The sequence below is a fragment of the Letharia columbiana genome (genome assembly GCF_014066305.1).
Source record: "Letharia columbiana isolate WasteWater2 chromosome Unknown Sc0000000_s0, whole genome shotgun sequence".
NCBI lineage: Eukaryota > Fungi > Ascomycota > Lecanoromycetes > Lecanorales > Parmeliaceae > Letharia > Letharia columbiana.
In genome coordinates, this window is record NW_023501036.1 from 1707463 (window position 1) to 1726646 (window position 19184).

A 19184-nucleotide genomic window follows, 5' to 3' on the forward strand; every position below is an offset into this window, starting at 1 on the left:
GAAGAGGTTCGAGTGAAACTGGCATAATATGTGCGGGGACTTTGACGCTAACGGCTCGCGAAAATTCTTGGCGCCAAGCCCAGAGACAGTCCGAGGGTCCCCTCGGTCAATGTTATACCTAGCTTCGATTGCCTTGCTTGGACCTCAACATCGACGCGTCCTTGCTCTTCCCCATCGCCTTCTTTGTACACGGTTTTAAACCCATTTGCATGCTCACTGTACCCGCTTGCCCGCTTGCGGCTGGAGCTTGGAACCATGCCCTCGTTTGGGGCACCTGCTCTATTTGGGTACCTCGAGGAAGATGGGTGTGATGGCCTCGGTACGCGGACTGCTCATCAGAGCACGTCTCGTACTGACCTTAGTTTTGGATAGCCCGTGCAAGACATCAGATACTCGACGGGCAAGAGCTCTTGATAGGGAGGGACCACAAGAGCTGGTGAGATCAACCGATCCACCAAGCCATTGACTCCGCTAATTTCTTTAGCAATGTCATTCTGACGGATCCCACTGTCTCGAATCAGCATCTACAGATATATACCATCGCTTACAGCGAGGATAATCATCAACGTATCTTCGTCTACGCCAAAGATCTCTCCACCAATGGCACCTACTGGTGCTATGAGCATGGCAATCACTGGAAGGAATCTTTGATTGGGAGAGGCAGTGCCGTCTTGCTGAGCCACGGGGACAAAGTCCGCCTGTGTAATGGTTCTTCCTTTGCCTTTCGATCTGTATGTCGAAATCCAGAGTGTTCGCAAGACGCCAGCACTGTCCAAGGGGAAGACGCAAAGGCAGGCCCTAAACTCTGCTGATGAGACTCGGGCTGATGTGTAGCAGCTGTTTACGAATTTGTTCAGGATCACAGACCAAAAAATGGGATCTGGAGCTTACGGAGAGGTCTGGATGGCTGTCGACATTGCGCGCAATCGTCAAATGGCTTGTAAGGTAGTTAAGCTGCACAAATCACCTCATCAGTGGTCAGGAAGGGTCAGCTTTTCCGAATCCTGCTGGCGAGAAGTGGAGTTGCTCAAAGACATAAGCCATGTGAGGAAGGAAGTCCCATTGTTGACTCTCGCTCATGAGATGTTCAGCCAAACATCATACACGTCGAGCGTGTCTTCTTCACTAAGACAAATCTGTATGACAATGTCTTCAATATCAGTGTCCGAGCTGACATATCTCCAGCTTTATCATTTCAGACCTTATCACTGGAGGAGACCTTATGTCTTACATTGAAAGGCCACAGACCAACATGAACGATGCGGAGGCTTGTATGTATACTTTCTGAGCGAGCTCTTCTCCATTCCAGACCTCGTCTTGAGTTGCAAGACATGTTTTGGGAGCAAAGGGCTTTTGATGCCCCTTTCAGCTGTCTCATTGCTCGGGGACTTATCTTGCTTGGCGAAGCCATACTGACCCCGAAATCTTCATAGGTATCATTATTTATCAGATGCTAAAGGCTCTTGAATACCTCCATCGACAAGGAATCTGTCACAGAGATCTTAAGCCTGAAAACATTTTGATGAGCAAGCCGGCGCGGGGGGCTAGGGTGATTCTAGCAGACTTCGGGCATTCAACCAAGTTGAGCGGCAGCAAGCAAATGCGCAGAAGAAGAATGAAAACCGCCTCCGTGGGTACGGACTATTATGTGGCTCCGTGCGTGTCTCCTCTGACAAATCAGCAAATTGTATGCTGACTAGCTCATAGCGAGGTTCGTGGAAAGAACAAGAACACTGAAGGGTACACAATGGCTACAGACATATGGTCCGTAGGCATCATAACTACACTACTACTCACTGGGGAGTCCGTCTTCGAAAACTCCAAGAATGACGCCTCATCGGCGGCCGTTCTGGACGCTGCAGCAGAATGCGATCTAGCGAAAATGGACTACAACTCACTTTGGCAGACTGTCAACGACCTAGGGAAAGATTTTGTCAAGAGTCTCCTAACCTTGGATGAAAAAGCGCGACTCGAAGTAGAACAAGCCTTGAAGCATGGGTGGTTCACGAACGTAAAGCGTAAGAGAACCATACAGCAAGAATATGAAGACGCGATCCGAGGATGGATGCCGAGTAGACCCTTGCTGGACTATAAAGAAGACCTGGCTTTGTTCAGAGAAGCTAGCCAACCTACACTAGATGTGCGTTCTCCCACTGCATGATCTCCCCAGTACTGACACTCTGCCAGTCGATCTTAATGCCTCCGCCGGCCAAGCCAAATTCGAACAGAAATCTACAACGATCGTTGCATCAATCGGAAGATGGGCATCAGTCGAGTCCGTTTTTCTCGCGAGCAATTCAGGATGGTGCTACGAAAATCGTGGCTCAGGCTGGCAAGAAACGAGAAATAGAGTCCGATGACGAGACAAGTACGCCTTCAATCTTTCCAAAGCAAGCCGTTCCAGCAAACAAGCGACCAAACAAGAATGGTAGAGAAAAGTATAACGTCGTAAGAAAAGTATAACGTCCGATCCGAGACCAAGAAGCCAGCGAAGAGCTCCGCAAAGCAAGCTGTTGGAGAGAAACACGAGACCTTGTTTCAATTAGAATCCAGTCAGAGAATACAACGACCGAGCGTAGATCTAGACTACGAAGAGTATAGATTGCATGACAAGGTAAGCCGTGAGGAGGCAAGCATCTTTAGATCTGCCAAAAGTTACGGGCAATCCGTTGAGAAGAGGAGGAGACTTGGGGACTGACGCCCGCCTCGGCATGGGTCCGAGCATTTTCTCTTAGCTTGCCTAGGGGCTCTTTGAGCACCTACCTCAGGCACCTTTCATTTTGATTTTTTTGCCGCCCAAATCATGTCTTATCCTCGACATGGCTTGTCACATTTTCTACCTTGATTTCATCACCTGACGTTCTACCTGCCCCATATCAATTGGCATTGACAGGAGCTAGACTCTCTTCTTCCAGCTGGCTTTGTCGCATTGGCCGTCTTGGCAAATGCGATCTACCACCTCCAAGCCACACCCGTGCGTTCTCGGTCTTCTCAAAAAGGCCATTGTACATAGACCACAGTGGCTTATTGTGACAGTACCCTTTCATTTGGTGTACGACCACTGTACCTGACTAAATTGTAGGGAGAAGGTGAACGAAATATGGGCGCTTAGCCGCATGAAAAAGATCCACACGGGTACTTTACAGCCAAAATAGGCGCCAGAATACCTGCCTTCATCAAATCTAGACCAATGATTTCTTTCCTCCATGATTCAGGACCTCCATCTGGATTGGAACCCTCGGTGACTCTGCATGATCAAATCAAAGCCAAGTCAATCTTCTGCATGTGAAACGAAAATGTGTCACGCCTCTGTATTTCGCTCAAAGCATGTCTTTGTCCCGTCTTCTCTTAATATGAGCCACTTCCCTCACTGACCGTTTCTCTTCTCTGTTGCTCTGTACAATCGTTTGCCTTCTCATCTCGAGTAGATCTCGAATCGTCTCGCTTTTTGCGAAGACTTACATTCATTACCATTTGTCTGCTGTCCCTCTTTCCAGCAATCAAGATCCAACACATTCATTTCGAAACTCGGTATTCATTCTTTTCCAAACCCCCAATCAATTATGTTTGTCAACAAGTCGTCACTTCTTTTGCTATCCCTTGGTTCCTGGACTGGCCTCTCGCATGCGTTTTGGCGCATGAGCTGCTCAATAATCCAGACCGGTCGTATTGATCCAATTATCAGCCCTGGCACAGTCTCTAGCCATGTTCACAAGATTTCTGGCGCCTCAAGTAAGTGCCCCCCCACTGTGGAAGTGGCCATTCTCCGAACCAGCTGACACGATAATAGACATCGGACCGAGTTCCACCTATGACTCTCTGCAGTCATCCAGCTGCACATCCTGTGAGATCAAGAAGGACTTGTCCGCCTATTGGACTCCACTCCTGTACTACGAGCATGCCAATGGCTCTTTCGAAGAAGTCCCCAACGGAGGAATGGCTGTTTACTACCTTGGCCGTGGCGACAACAAGACCAATATCCAACCCTTCCCTCCAGGCTTCCGAATGCTTTCTGGCGACGCTGCCGCTCGTTCCTTCAACGATACGCCGGTCAGCTCGGTTGAAGGTGCGGAACCATACGGTAACCGCGTCAGCTTCAATTGCTTGACGGACTCACCAAATCCCCAATCGCCACAAATGAACATGACTGACTGCGACAATGGTCTCCGTGCTCAAATACAGTTCCAGTCTTGCTGGGACGGCGTCAATAAGTACTTGCCAGACAGCAGCCACGTAGCCTACATGTCTACCATCGACAATGGCGCCTGCCCTCCAGGGTATCCAGTTCAGCTTATGCATCTGTTCTATGAGGTCCTGTACAGCGTTAGCGAGATCGCACTTGATGGTGGGAAGTTCGTCTTTGCACAGGGTGACCCTACTGGTATGCTCCTCTTCCCCTGACTCCCATGACCAATCGCTGACATTAGCCCAGGCTACGGATTTCACGGCGACTTCCTGAATGGCTGGGATGTTGATACTCTTCAAGCCGGTATCGAGCAGTGCGCAGTCGCCAACGAGGACGGTGTCGTCCATGAATGCCCAGTCTTCGCTGCCATTGATGACCAAAACTTCTCCACCGACTGCCCCGCCCGTCTACCTGAAATTGACGAGCCCGTTCACGGCGTGATCGACAAGCTACCCGGCTGCATCACCATAACGCCTGGCCCAGAGGAGGCTACGTTGGCTGACTTTGTCTGCCCAGCTAACGTTCCGGAACCACCACTCTTGAACGTAAGTTCTGGATCTGGCCCAGCTGTTGGATCGACTGTCGACGGGTGGACATATATGGGCTGCGCAAATGAGCCTACTGGGGTGCGCGCTCTAGGTGACGCGACGTACACGAGCAACACCATGACCAACGAAGCCTGCCAGAGCTTCTGCGTCGGCAAGGGATCTCCGATGGCTGGGACAGAGTATGGAACGCAGTGTTACTGCGGTTCTGCTCTCGCTCCGGGGTCCAGTCTCAATCAGACTTGCAGCAACATGCCCTGCGGCGGTAGCGATATGGAGTACTGCGGAGGACCTGACCGTCTCTCTGTATACCAGAAGGCTTAGCGGAAGAGGGGCTGGTATTCGGGGATAGGCTTGGTGGTACCCACTAGATGGATGATGGACGGACTTACTCTCGACTTATGATGCCAGTGGCAGTCGTTACTTTCTCATGCACGATGTAGATGGATAGAATTACGTTGAAACATGAATCAATTACTACGTTGCAAACTGGTCGCCTGGGACATTGGGTTGAGGTGAAATGATGGAGAGTCGATGCGTGCTAAAGACTAGGGATAAATAGGTCCATGGAAGAAGAAAGGTGAAGACGTTGACAGCTGATGTAAGGTATGGCCACTATGGCGTCAAGTAGTGGGTTCTAATACCGATTGTATCTGGGTATCTCAGGACTCAAGATGGAGAAGAGCAGAGAAATGCTTCATCAAAAAGCACGCGGATTACCGTTTGAGCCTAGGGTCACCAATTTAGGTAGGTACCTTACTTTGACAGGTAACGCCATGCTTAGCGCTTGTGCACGGTGCCGTCCCCTTGCATCTGCATCTATGTCTGCACATTCACCTTATTCCTCCTATCTCGAGCCAATAGAGACGACATCTCATCCACCGACTTCTTCTGAAAAAGAACATCTGGCCCACAAAGACTCCCAATCATAGCCCTTCTTTCCGTCCAAAAGTAGCGTCTGCCGAAATTGCATCGTATTTCAGACCCCAAATTCCCAGCGGTAAGTAGGCACATACTGATTACTGAACCGAGCTTCTCCTATCAACGCCCGCTGCAACCGAGGGTGCATACAGCTACCTGCCCGTGCCTTCCACGCACAGAAAGGCTGCCCATATGGAGAGTGTGTATGTTTGTCGTTGTAGCCTTTCGCTGTAACCAAAATATCCCGTCCTTGCTTACTTGTGAATCGTGATCTTCTTCAAAAATGCATTCAAGAGACGGCCTCTGCCGGCTCGAGATCATGCGTCTAATTGACATTATTCCTTACTTTCTTCAATCAAAATGTTGCCTCCTTCCACGCCTATTGATTACTTCCTTTACATCTCCCTCCTCATCTCTACCACATTTGCCCAGGGCCGAATCGCTCAATTTCTCGTCTTGGACTGCACCGAAAAGAGCGCTGTAAATCCTACTGTCTCGCTTTCACTCGATACCTGCCTCGTCACTACCGGTGCTTTCGGAGTCGTCGTCGAGCGCCTTCCCGCATGCCCTCCGGGCAGTGCCAATGCCACACTACAGCTGTACCAAGACCAGTCATGCGCTATACCTGAGACATCGAGTGACTTCGACACCGACGGTTGCTTCGATTACGGGCTTGTGGGTATCCCTGCTGTCATGTTCATATGCGGCAGTGTCGCAGATGGGGGGTTCGGATGCTACATCTACGACTACGTGAGTCGCGAGACATGTTGGAGGAACAATGCTATCCAAATTACCACCCTTTCTACTCCCCAAACATGTCTTGTTACTCAAATATCCGTCAATGGGTGGGAATGCTGACTCCGAAAGGTGCTAGTGTACGTACATTTCGGACTAGATTCTTCCCAATGTTGAACCAAAACCTGAGTCGCAAGACATTGCTCGGGACCCAAACCCTTCTTCTATCCTGGATACCTGTGTCGTAAATCAGGTTTCTTGCCTCGAGAGAGCAATGCTGACTCCGAAACGTGCGTAGGTGACCGCTGGCTCTGCGCTCGTGCCTGTCGCTGGGGCGACTGGGGCGACTACAACTTCGACTCCGGGTGGCCTCTCTTCGCAGACTACGACTGATTCGAATGCGCTTCTTACCTCTGCTACGTCGGCGTCTTCGGCATCGAGTCCCTCACAAACTAAGGCAAGTGGCACCGGCGGAAACTCGAGCTCGGGACTCTCCCAGCATGACCAGATTATACTCGGTATCGCCCTCCCTGTTGGTTCGATCATAGTTGCGCTGCTGGCGTGGCAATGCCCGAAGCCGTGGAGTAGGTGATCGGGTGAGGGACAGCAGAATAGTTACCGGATGCGTCACTACCCTGTGGTGCATCCTATGCCATATTGGCATCGAGCATGATACGTCTGGTTTTTGCTGTGATCAATAGTCGCCCAGTGAAGTTGTTTATTCAGGGTATCAGGCCCAAGGAAGTCACCAATCTTGACCTGAGTTTGGTACGAGGAACGAGAATGCCATGGACGGGAGTTGTTACGCTCTGACGATGTTACATGTACTTGCAAGCGAATGGGTGTGTTCCATGTCTCGATAATATCAATGGTTTCGAGTCAATTTGTCAAATGTATTACCACAAGGCCTCGCGTTCTCCTTCAGCCACAACATCTTTGTATTTCGCTTGCGGGTTTTCCGACTTATCCAGTTCTGCTCAATTTCCCCAGCATTGCTTCTCATTCACAATAAACAAGAATTCAGAGTCTCAGCCTACCTTGTAAATTTCTATCACCCTAAAAGGTGAACAAAGGCCCTCGTTGCCCACCATCTCCAAAACCAAATCAGCCGATGATCGAAAAGGCCCTCGAACAAAGACATTCCATCACATGGTGCAATGAGACAATGCCACTCTCCCTCCCAACCCTTCCCCAAGCCAGCCATTCCCGCTCATCCTAATTCACACAACATCTAAAGTCCCTTCCTTCCTTCCTCTCCCCCCCTTTCTCGCACTATGTCACGTCGAATCCCACCCCACTCCGCAACCCGCACCTGTCTCCGAGACACCCGCCCGCATCATCGACGCCTGCCCCCGCCGCCATCCCATCCTCCAACCTCGACTCCCTCCTGCTGTTGCACCGCTCTTCGCAAATCCGAGACCGTCGTCAAAAACAACCCTTACCGCCGGCGAAGAGCCGTACTGGCGTCGCGGCTGGGGCGCTGATGCATCGAGCGGTGGGGGTGCGGTGTGGACGGTTGGGAGCCAGGATCGGAGAGGAGGGGTTGGGGTTGGGGTGGGGTGGCGGGGGTTTGGAGCTGGTGCAGGCGTTGGATGCGCTGAGGATGAGGAGTGTAGGAGTTCGTGTGGGGTTTGGGATGGAGATGAGTCGGCGCGGGGGCGCTTGGGGGTTGGTGGCATTGTTCGAGTTTTGTTGGGTATTTTTACGCTCAAGACGTGTCACGTATGACCTGTTCATTCTTTTATCTCTTTTTTCGAGTTAGTGGCCGGCTCTTTTGTTATCGTCGGGCTATTGTGGAGATTCTGCGCCATGAAGAAAGGGAGAAAGTTTTGAAAACGCCAAATTCGCAGTCATCTACAGGCGAATCGCCTGGAAAGGTCGCACCTGGGACATCGATATTCTGGCTGTTATGTCGAATCCTTTGGCCATGACACGTCTGATGTGCTGGCTGCCTGTGGGCGTAGCCTCTCGAGCATATAACCTAAGGTTCTTTGCAGACCACAACTTTACATTGTTATCAATGCTTCATACTCGAGATGTCATGAAAGGGACGTCCGGTTTCATATCGGCCGACTTCAGAATCAATAAGCCAGCTGCAAGTACCGAATCGAAGGAATTGGAAGGAGCGCAACAACACGTGGGTATAACGAGATAAAGATCAGGTAATGAAGATTATCTTCAATACACATAGTTGCAGACCCTTGCTCGATTGATCTAGCTGCATTGCAGGTACCGCCGACTTAATCGGGTTGCTGATAAGTATCTTATGCATCAGTCTATCTCGAGATATTCCTGTTTCTGTTCCTGTTCATCAGCTTTCAAGGCTTCATGGAGCTCTGCCAACGCAACGATCCATGTCTCAATCGTCGGGAAACGGCCCACCAAGAAGCGCTTGTGTCGTTCGCCTTCGGCATGTGGCTCTTGCTGATAGCCACTCAGGCTGCACGGACGGCCCAATTGTTTGCAGAGGGGCTACAATCGTTGCAGGATGTTCAGAGGTTCCGGATGCGTCACCATTGCCCATGGACTCTCTCACTGTGAGTGTTGCTTCTGTTTTTGGTTGAAATGAGCCGGCGTCAATGCTTTGATGGCAGCAATCATGTGTACCAAGTCAGCTGTATCATTACAATGGTGGAGTGAGACCGCTGGGCGGCAAGACAACGGATACACTGAGGGAAGGTGATTCTTATAACAACAATGCTCAGAGTGCAAACCATGGGAGTCAATACGGTCTTCTGTGCGCTGTAGCGATTGTACAAAGCGATTAGCAAACACGAAAGTAAATGAGGTAAACCAAATCTTCGAGGGGCTTTTTTTCTGCGTCAAGAGCTGCCCTGCCACCTAAAATGGCTGTTCTACCGCCTGAACACTACCTAGAGTGAAGCAACCTGAATTTTTAGTCATAAATATATAATCGTTATTGTCCTTACAATGATGCTTTTACGGGCGTGTGCATCTCCGCCAGTCTCCGTTCGCTTTCTTCGACCCCTTTCCTCCAACTGTCGTACCTGGCACTGGAGAACGTCTTAATACCTTGTGGTCCGTGAGCAGCTATATGCTCGGCCAGATCAACGCCATCCTTTATAGCATTATTGCCACCCTCTCCACCAAGCAATGGCATAGCGTGGACGGCATCACCCACCAACAGTACACCCTGATCTGTAAGGTCCTTGATCTCTTGCTCCGTGCCCAATGTACTGCGCATCAAAAAATGTAGTATCCTATCCTGCCTGACCTTGGTAACATCGAACATCTCTTTGTAGGCTTGCCCCAGGTCCTTTAGCTCCTGCAACTCTGCGTAGAACTCTTCAGGAATGTCTGTTGCTCCGGGGATCGGCCTATCCGGTCTATGTAAGGGATCATTCTGGCGTGCAGGGCGCGAGTACGTGTAGTCTACATCGACATACGTTGCAGTGTATTGATTCGCGGCGATCTGAAACACCACTCTTCTTGCGACACTGGATAATGCTCAAGCCTTGCATCTGCGGTGCCATTGTATTCTGGAAGCTGTCAAGCGACATCTTTCTCTTGCCATTAAATACAACAAAAGGTAAGACTTTGAGCTGTATACCCGGAGCCAAAGATTTGCGGACTTGAGAATGGACGCCATCGGTGCCGATCAGGACGTCGCTTTCGATGGCCTGCTCGTTCTGTATCCGTACGATAACTTTTTGTGGGGTTGTCTCGATGTCTTTGATGGTATGCTCCCATCTGATGTCTTGATTTTCCCGAAGAAACTGCTCCAGCCTTCCACGGTGACAGCGAAATGTACCAGGGGTGGTATCCACGCTTGTCACTAGCGCATCTCCTGAGATGCTACCCCTGCCACCTCTTAGATGCATATTCGATAGACAGCCGCTCGCGGAAGCTGGATTCGTCCATTTGTAGAACGTTGAGTAAAGGTTGGTACGCCCAGGGGTGGAGTGTGATGCCATAATTGTATCGCGGCGATGAGGAGGCCCTCTCCAAGAGTATGCTAGGGATGCCTTTTTGTCTAAGACATCTTCCCAAGGTCAAGCCGGCCAGGCCAGCGCCCGCAATGGTTGTTGGAGGCTTTGACATGGCCGCAATGCTTCGATAGACATTTTAAGAGTAGCATGACGGCCTTCGGGGTATAAATGAGTGGTATATGCGTAGATCATCTGCAGTATCAGTTAATGGCTGGTTGGCTGGGGAGGTGGGGTGCGTGGGGGGCTTTGGGAAGTCCGTCTACTCGTACACTAGGGGACCACGAAAAGATTCAACTCACGACGACACCACAACGAAAAAGCTACAAAAATTCTGCTATCGCGGAGTCGTATTTGTTCTGAAGCACTACAAGTCTTACACTGACAGTATGCTCGTAAAAGTGGTTGTTGAGATCGTAGAGCAGCACAAAATCTCGGAAGATCTTCGGCTGTCCGGATATTGAAAATCGTCTTGAGTACCTTGGCGCGATATGTAGAAATTGTTGGCAATTGGTCCTACTAAGGGCAATGAGATTCATAGGGCTACACCTAACATCATCGTACAGAGTACACACCATTGTGACCATGTTGCATGGGAGCATGGTAAGTCTGAAGAATACTACCTGACTACGTACAGCGTACGGGGTACACACCATTAAGATTGCAACCATCTTGCATGATCTGCCCGCTTTATCCGTTTTACCACCCACTGGTTGTCGACTGGCAAGATCTCTGCTCGTGCAGGCTGCAATCATCCGCAATCTGCATCCATGTCACATCCATGCTTGACCACGTCCAATCGACATCTCCCTTTTTTATGGAAACATTCGGTGGCGGCTACCAAGTACCAAGTATGCCGTCTCCTTCGTGCCTCAATACATTGTTCGCCGGAAAGCGACTCTGCAGGTTCGTGATGCTTGTCGGCCCTGCAGAAATGTGGCACCCAACGATTATTTTGAGGGTGTGCTCCAAATCCTCTCAACCTGGTCACCCGAATGCTGGATGTACTGCATTCTATATCTACCTATCACCATTTGCTTCTCTCTCCGAAATTAGCTATTTTTTCAACGTGACCTCGTTCTTGACTTTCATGGAGGGTTTTGCTGTCGCCTCAAGCGCCGCTGGACTTGTGAGTCTCGGTTTGACGATGTGTCAGGAACTCTTGAAGTTCTATGCATCGTGGAAAGGAGCGGAAGACGATGTAAAAAGAATGTATAGTTCTGTTGAAATGTTGACCAAGAATTTCATATGTCTTAGGAGTTCGATTCAGCAAACTCGGTTCAGCCGGGATGTCGTGGCAAGGGTGGAGGAGAGCATTGCGATGTGTGAGAGTGGTGTCGTGGCTTTGAAAAAGAAGCTTTCAAAGATCAACGGTGTCTTGCTTGCCAACCGTGGATGGAGTCATAAGTTGAGGAGCCAATTTCAGCGAGCGCTGTATCCTTTCAAAGAGAGTACTATCGTCAAGCTGAAAGAGATCTGCAGCGACCTGCAAGGCAATTTGACCCTCGCTCTGGAGACGCTACAGATGTAAGTCACGCAACATTCGGCCCTAGCTTTGTTCTCTTCCAGTGTCACAGAGATGCACACTTGGTGACAGTCTATTGCAAACAGTGACGCAACCTCCGTATCATTGCAGACCTTGGGTGTACTTCAGAACGATGTCTTTGAAATGTCCCTAGATATCAAAAGCTTCGACAGCCAGCTCGCAAAGGCTTCAGCCTGGGTTGGCGAGCTACATGTGTTTCAAAAAGGCAAGATACATCTTTAGCGACTTCTTACACTTGACTGCCCACTTACTCTCTGTAACTCGATTCAGATCAGTATATGTCGGCCATCTACGACTGGCTTTCGCCTCTTTCGAGAGAGTTCAGTAGCAAACAGCATGATACTTTCAACATCACAGCACGGCAAGACAGGTTGAGCGACTGGGTGTTACAGACAAACCATTACCAACAATGGCTACATGGGGCGGGGACCACATTATGGTGTTTGGGTATACGTATGTTCCTCCCAAACTATGACACTTCGCTTTTTCAAATCACCGTCCGAACTGCTAGCAGCGCGGGGAACGTTCTGTGGGAATGGGTCGTCTCCATTGGACGCAGACTTGCATTGAGCACCTAGTCCGTCCATAAGCGATGTGCTGAGTTCTTGAAGGCTGATGAGACTCTTAAAATAAATGGAGGATCGTGATTGCGTTGTCTCTTAGAGGGATTGCATTCGCTGACTCAGATCCTAGGTGGCGCCGGGAAAACGGTGCTTGCGTACGTGCTCTGCTCCGTGCTGCAGATCGAATGGACTGGAATGCTGATGCGAAATATCTTTCAACAGGTCTTTCATTGTGAACGCCCTTCAAGTGGTCAGTAACGAACACGTTGGTGTTGCCTATATATACTGCAATTACAGCGAAGCCGAGAAACAGAACCCTACGAATTTGCTGAAGAGCATACTCCTGCAGCTGGTCTCTCGCAAACGCGTAGTTATGGAAGAATTGACGGAAGCCTACAAGAAACATTCGAAGGAGGGGACGGCACCATCTCTACCCGAATGCTGCCGCCTTCTTCACGCTGCCATTGGTTGTTTTTCAAAGACCTACCTGGTCATTGATGCCTTAGATGAATGCGCTGAAGACGCTAGGGATATATTGTTTGCGGAGCTCCGGAAAACGAAGCCTCTGATCAGTATCCTTATCACCTCACGGCATACTTTCAGCGACCATTTTGATTCAGAAAGTGCATTACGCCTAGAAATCGAAGCCAATGTATTTGATATCAGACAGTACCTCGAAGAACGCATAATAGAATCAAGGGTACTGCAAGCGCACATAAAGAAAGACAAGAATCTCCATGAGCTCATCATATCTGGCATTGTCAACAAAGCTAAAGGAATGTAAGTAGTTCTGATTAATCATAGTCTAAAATTTGGTATTGCGCTGACATTGAACTAAGGTTTCTACTTGCCCGCCTGCATTTGGATTCTCTGATGGCCAAGACTACACTGCGCAAAGTGAAGACCGCCTTAGGCTCCTTGCCCGAAGAATTGGACAGAACATATGACCAGGTATTGCAAAGGATACAGGCCCAAGATAGAGATCATGCTGTGCTGGCTCTAAAGGTTCTTGGCTGGATACATCACGCTGTGAGGCCGTTAGGCACTCGGGAGTTGCAACATGCATTGGCCGTGGAGCCTGGGGATGCTCAATTCGACGAAGATGGTATACCTGAGATCAGCCTAGTCTTGTCTGTGTGCGCTGGCATTGTGACGATTCGGCAGAACAACATCATGGGACTGGTTCATTATACCGCTCAAGAGTACTTTGAACGCCGATCGCTAGATTTCTTCCCAGATGCGCAGACGGAGATTGCAAAGATATGTCTCACCTACCTCTCATTCAACGAGTTCGCACAGGGACCATCACCTGATGATAAAGCCTTTGACGACCGAATGGAGGTTTGTCCTCTACTACAGTACGCGTCCCAGTACTGGGTTCGTCACGCGCGCGATAATCCAGAAGCAGGAATCAAAGCATTGGCCTTGGCATTCCTCAAGCAAGAATCCAATGTAGCGTCGTCCATGCAGGCATCAGAAGCATTCAAATCTCGATTTACAATGCATAGCCAGCAATTCAGACGCAACGTTCGAGGTTTGTGGGTTACTGCATCAAATGGTCTTTACGATTTAACCGTTACATTGTTGGAAGATGCTGCATCGATCGAGCCAGAAGACTTTGAGGGCGAAAGGCCGTTGCACCGGGCAGCTATTAATGGACACGACGACATAACACTACTGTTGGTCGAGCATCAGGCAAACATCCACGCGAAAAGTAATTCGGGAGCCACAGCCTTGCAATGCGCAGCCTCTCACGGGCACCAGCAAATAGTACGACTACTTATTGACAAAGGAGCTGACGTTGGGACTTGTGACAAAAAGGGCTGGACAGCGCTACATTTGGCCGCCTCTAACGGTCACAGAGATATATTGAGACTGCTTTCAGATCATGGAGCCGACATCCAATTAAAAGATGGATATGGAGCCACCGCCTTTAGAGTACCGTGCAGCTGAGAACGGACATCACGAATGCACACAACTACTCGTCGAGTGGGGTACCCAACTAGACGCCAAGGACACTTATGACCAAACTGCTTTGCACCGAGCTGCCGAACTCGGATACCTTTCCGTGGCTGAGATACTATTGGAGCGTGGAGCCGACTGTACGATCAAGGACTACTACGGATGGACGCCAAGGTATCGCGCTCTTGATATGGGCCATGATGATGTGGCTCGCTTGATACTGAAATTCTCTACTCCGCTTGCACAGTCGACCTTGTACAATAGTGAACAAAGCAAGAGGGCATAGCGTTCTTCAAGAGCAGCGTCGATTTCTACGCTGTATTGATTTCGAGAATTCTGTTCTCATGGGCGAGCAGCTGTCGAGGTGACCGGGCATGGAATTTGGGTAGGGTTCCTGAAATGTGCGTACTTGATTTAAAAGTGGTTTGAGATCTGCTTGGACTCAGATGTTTGAGAATCTACGTTCAGAGTCCGTTCCATAAGGCCTTGGCAACTCCCACAATTGACCGGGGTTTCGATCTGAAGTGGAACGCTTGCTCAGTGAAACCTACCAGGCTGTCACCTGCGAGGCTGTCAGGAAGCTCTGCTTGCTCTGAGAGAAGGACCGGGGCAGCCCCTATCCGCAGCTTCCATGCAAATCTCCTCACATTTGGGCAACAGCGCTGGAGACAGTCAGAGTACCTCGAATGACGATAATGCCAATATCTTTGTGTCCTATGAATGCTATCTCTGCTGAGAACCAATGATCGTTATTCTCGCTCTATCAACAGCTGTCCACCGCGACGAGATCTCCGAGAAGCCTCTTTCCAACGTCGTCTTCGCGTTTGGCTCTCCCAACCATGTCAACGAAAAAATTGAGCATTTTGCTGCCAGACATGCGAGTACGAGCACTGAGCGTTGAGACTTAGGGATTGACGACGAATAGCGCCACAGTCAAGAGTGTAATCAGGATCAGTGCTCCTCGGCATGCCTCTTGTCAAATCTCCCGTCGACATCGCTGTTCGAATCATTATTACCAGGCACCATATGACCATGTTCATCACCTGAGCGCCCTCTAGCCACACTGTTGTCTCTGACGACAACTGCGGCATTTGCAGCTCCATTACGGCCTGAGTTGGAAGCTGCGCCATGGGGGTTCTTTCCTCCTGAATCATTGCTGCAGTGCTTGTTGCTTGGGGCTTCGTGGCTTCTATCTTCATTATTCCCATATTCATTGCCATCATCCTCGCCGCTGTACAACCTCATCGCTACTAGTTGAAGCGCGGCGAATACTTTCGATGTCATCCTCTTCAGCCTCATCATCGTTGCTGTGGCGCCCACCACCCCCACTGTCTTCGCTGCGGCTTTCATCGCTCTCGTTCTCTTCAATATCACTGTCGCGATCTGATTCAGTGTTTCTCTCCTGTTCGGATTCCTCCTCCTCGTCGGACATCTTATCTGTTTGTTCAAAAACTCCAGTGCTGTCTATAACCTTGAGGGTACGATAATCATCCCTCTCGATGTCGCGGCAACGGTGTCCTCGAAGTGATTTGAGTGGAAGCCAGATCCTTTTTCAGGAGCCGTTCATATGGCCAGCCCAGCTGGGGCAACGCCACCAAAGAGTATAATGTCCTTAGCTGGTAAGCACGGCAGCCACACACGCCAAGTATCCTCTGGCAGATACAAACGAAGGTCTGCAGCAGCTACAATCATAGAGACCCTTGCGTGTTCACTGAGTTGCATTTGGTGGTTAATCTGGACGACGTATGGCGGCAGCGGTGCACCTTCGGCAATGTAGTTGAACGCGACGTTCTGTGGTATTGTTTCGACTATCAGGTAAGCGCGGTCGTGATTATTCCAATCGATAAGTACTAGGATACTACTATTGTAGAGCACAATTTTTCCTTCTTGACCAATGAGCCGATTGCTGCGGAGGATCACGGTATGAAAAACATAGGTGTATTGATGCTGAGGATTGCAGTGAGGTACAAATTGGCGATGTCTTGAGGACTTTGCATGACTCCGCCGGCGGGAATAGTATTCTGTAGATCATGTTGCGTATTTGAGGTGGGAGAGACTCGAAACGAGCGGTTGCTTTCCTTGACGTAGCCATTTTGGTGGTGGAGTGGATTTCTCTCTCGCTCAGCAAGTCTAGTGAACATGACTGGCCGTACAGATCTTGCTGCTTCGCTGAGGGCATATTGATCTAAGAATCTGATGGTAGTGAGGCAGTCTAATCAGAAAGGATGAGCGTCTTGGGCACTGGGGAGTCGAGGCTATTATGCCACGAGAAATGGCTCCCAGATGTGTGAGAGAATTGCAAGCAAGGTAATCGTCATGGCGGAACAGGGATTTGTGATCATCGAAGAGTCCTTGTAGTTGTAAGTGAACGCGGCTTGTTCTGGCGGCAGATGTATTTCATGAGTTCGACCGCGTAGCTGTCAGGCCTTCCAGATCTGCGTTGCTCTTACCTGTCACCACGTACAATCTTGAGAGCGCGATGTTCCGCTTTCGTAACTTATCGACAAGCACAGCGTATAAATATTTGATACGATTGAGCCGTATAGATCTTTTCATTCACAAAAGTGCGGGCCTTAACATTCCATTTCAAGTATCTGACGGCAACAAGATCCGATACTGCAATGCTCGATTCAATGACTTACGCCTTGTGGCCTTCCGCAGCTGGAGCACACCATTGTAGGGTTCTTTTGTTCTGTTCCTTTGTTGATGGTGCGACGCATCGTCTCATGTATTCATTCATGAAAGATAATGTCCATTGTCTTAAATTCCTTTGTCAATAAGTCCCCATTGATACATTGTCTCATTGTCTGGCCTCCTTCAACACTTCTATACTTCTTTTCCAAGATCATGTTACCTCCCCCTCCTTCTATCAGCAACCGACAGAGGCCTTCCACTCGACTGTCTGCCTTCAAATACTATGTATACTTCACCAGACCTCCATCCCAGTGTTTTCAGCCCGAGACCATACAACAGATCGCAAAGGACAATGTTCTCTCTTGGGTGTTCCTGTGGTCGCCCGGAGTGCCAGACTCCACTTTCTCAGCCGCGAAAAGACTGCTTCTCCTATGTCGTCTCTATCGATGGTCTTCATGTCTGTCATCCACAGAATATCATTGAATATCAGAGTACCGGAGAAGACGAAGCCGAAAGCGGTACACAGAAACCCGTCGAGTATGAGAGTACCGAAGCGGCAGCCCCTGAACGCGAATCCCCCTGCTTGCTGCTTCAAAGACGCGGTAGATCGATCTCAGGAATGCGTCTTGCGCTTTCGACTCCGACCCAGTCCACATTGGTAGATCTCTCAGTTCATACAGCAGTTGAAAGCAACGTCGACGACCATTCTGATTCCAAAGGCGGCGACTATGAACTCATCAAGCAAATCGGCAAAGACGGCGAAGGCGTCATTCACCTCATGAGAAGCCGAAGTGCACGCCGACTCATTGTCCGCAAAACAGTCAAATATGCTAGGTCAGCCTACGGCAAACCAATAGAGGCTGCCATACTCCAGGACATCTTGGCAGAACGCCACGACAACATCATTCGTCTCCAGGCCTTCGAGCCGTACCAAGCCTTCGAGTCGGACCAAGTAGAAGGCGCCCGTACTACTACCTTGAGTACTGCTCTGGAGGCGACTTGCATCAGCTGGTCGACCAATACCAGAAACAGGGCGTGCTGTTACCGGAACTCTTCATCTGGCAAGCTTATCAGCAGTTGGCCTCAGCCCTCGAGTTCCTGCACCGAGGCTTCGACCCCAGATGCAGCGATCCCGATCGGCGAGGAGTTTGCCATCGTGACATCAAACCCAGCAACATCTTCCTCCGTCCCACACCCGACTCCGACTACCCAGACGTCGTCCTCGCAGACTTCGGCCACGCGACTCTGGCCTTCGCCACCTACGATCCCGCCGGGACATCACTCTGGCAAGCCCCTGAGCTCCCGAGACACTCCCCCAGGGGCGACGTTTACTCCCTCGGCGCCGTCATCCATTTCCTGATCCATTTCAAGCCGCCCATCGCCCAGCTGCCTGACGGAGCTTCCAACACCGAGAGCGTGATGGACGCATGGGCGGCAGCGCCAGAGGCGCGACAGCCGATAATGCAATTCGTCGAGGAATACAGCGAGGAGTTGATCTGTGTGATGTTGATTGCGCTCGAGGCGGACGAAAATAAGCGGAAGAATGCGAGCCAGCTCTTGAACTTTGTCAGTGATTGCATCGAGCACAAGTTTCCGCCGGGCTCTGATTTGCTGCGGAAGGCGGAGGAGTGGCCTATGGCGGAGTGGGCTTTTGATCATATGATGCCTGCGGGCGGCGGGTTTGAAGGGGAGGATGGGGAGCCCGAAGAAGAGGATTCGGGTACGGAGCAGTATTTTGAGATGATGGAGAGGTTTGGGTATTGCAATTCGAGGGAAAGTTCCCGGTCTCTTTCACCTGCTCCGTCTGATCGGCGGCGGGGAGTCTCTGGGAGGCGCTCGAGAGGGCGGGAGACATCTTCGATTTCCTTACTTGGTGAGACGTATTGAAAGTGATTTCCTTCGAGATTAATCTCAGTGGGTAAAACTGGACAAGATGGCAAAATATATACACTCAGCTCCCATTTTCTCCCTCGCTTAAGCTTTTATGACATTGGCTGCCGCCATTGACTAGAGCGGCTGGCTGTACGTAGACGCCCCTAGACGGTGACTTCTTGATCATCCTTGTGCTCTACCTCGGCTTCAAAGTCCTTGACAGGATTCCGATACACTTGTAACTTCTGCAAGGAAATCACATCCCCTTCGCAA

At 50.1% G+C, this 19184-nt stretch overlaps 8 protein-coding genes across 8 annotated transcripts; 5 read left to right on the forward strand and 3 right to left on the reverse strand.

Moving 5' to 3' along the window:
* Window positions 1-255: 255 nt before the first annotated feature.
* HO173_000466 (uncharacterized protein) lies at window positions 256-5055 on the forward strand (the record flags this gene model as incomplete). Its single annotated transcript, XM_037302415.1, has 11 exons — window positions 256-319; window positions 373-436; window positions 485-731; window positions 838-1138; window positions 1200-1271; window positions 1434-1656; window positions 1708-2140; window positions 2188-2448; window positions 3660-3732; window positions 3791-4381; window positions 4433-5055. 11 exons carry the CDS (start codon window positions 256-258, stop codon window positions 5053-5055), a joined length of 2952 nt encoding a protein of 983 aa, XP_037170994.1.
* Window positions 5056-6012: 957 nt separating this feature from the next.
* HO173_000467 (uncharacterized protein) lies at window positions 6013-6979 on the forward strand (the record flags this gene model as incomplete). Its single annotated transcript, XM_037302416.1, has 2 exons — window positions 6013-6402; window positions 6686-6979. The coding sequence occupies 2 exons, from the start codon at window positions 6013-6015 to the stop codon at window positions 6977-6979; spliced, it is 684 nt and encodes a 227-aa protein (XP_037170995.1).
* A 1679-nt stretch (window positions 6980-8658) lies between these two features.
* On the reverse strand, window positions 8659-10322 carry HO173_000468 (uncharacterized protein; the record flags this gene model as incomplete). The annotated part of the gene is made up of 4 exons (XM_037302417.1): window positions 8659-8859; window positions 9102-9129; window positions 9318-9673; window positions 9795-10322. 4 exons carry the CDS (start codon window positions 10320-10322, stop codon window positions 8659-8661), a joined length of 1113 nt encoding a protein of 370 aa, XP_037170996.1.
* A 793-nt stretch (window positions 10323-11115) lies between these two features.
* On the forward strand, window positions 11116-12102 carry HO173_000469 (uncharacterized protein; the record flags this gene model as incomplete). The annotated part of the gene is made up of 2 exons (XM_037302418.1): window positions 11116-11861; window positions 11946-12102. The coding sequence occupies 2 exons, from the start codon at window positions 11116-11118 to the stop codon at window positions 12100-12102; spliced, it is 903 nt and encodes a 300-aa protein (XP_037170997.1).
* Window positions 12103-12816: 714 nt separating this feature from the next.
* Window positions 12817-14396, forward strand: HO173_000470 (uncharacterized protein; the record flags this gene model as incomplete). Its single annotated transcript, XM_037302419.1, has 2 exons — window positions 12817-13223; window positions 13283-14396. The coding sequence occupies 2 exons, from the start codon at window positions 12817-12819 to the stop codon at window positions 14394-14396; spliced, it is 1521 nt and encodes a 506-aa protein (XP_037170998.1).
* Window positions 14397-15356: 960 nt separating this feature from the next.
* HO173_000471 (uncharacterized protein) lies at window positions 15357-15755 on the reverse strand (the record flags this gene model as incomplete). The annotated part of the gene is made up of 1 exon (XM_037302420.1): window positions 15357-15755. The coding sequence occupies one exon, from the start codon at window positions 15753-15755 to the stop codon at window positions 15357-15359; it is 399 nt and encodes a 132-aa protein (XP_037170999.1).
* Window positions 15756-15968: 213 nt separating this feature from the next.
* On the reverse strand, window positions 15969-16806 carry HO173_000472 (uncharacterized protein; the record flags this gene model as incomplete). Its single annotated transcript, XM_037302421.1, has 2 exons — window positions 15969-16291; window positions 16776-16806. The coding sequence occupies 2 exons, from the start codon at window positions 16804-16806 to the stop codon at window positions 15969-15971; spliced, it is 354 nt and encodes a 117-aa protein (XP_037171000.1).
* A 585-nt stretch (window positions 16807-17391) lies between these two features.
* On the forward strand, window positions 17392-18926 carry HO173_000473 (uncharacterized protein; the record flags this gene model as incomplete). The annotated part of the gene is made up of 2 exons (XM_037302422.1): window positions 17392-17991; window positions 18048-18926. 2 exons carry the CDS (start codon window positions 17392-17394, stop codon window positions 18924-18926), a joined length of 1479 nt encoding a protein of 492 aa, XP_037171001.1.
* Window positions 18927-19184: the final 258 nt, after the last annotated feature.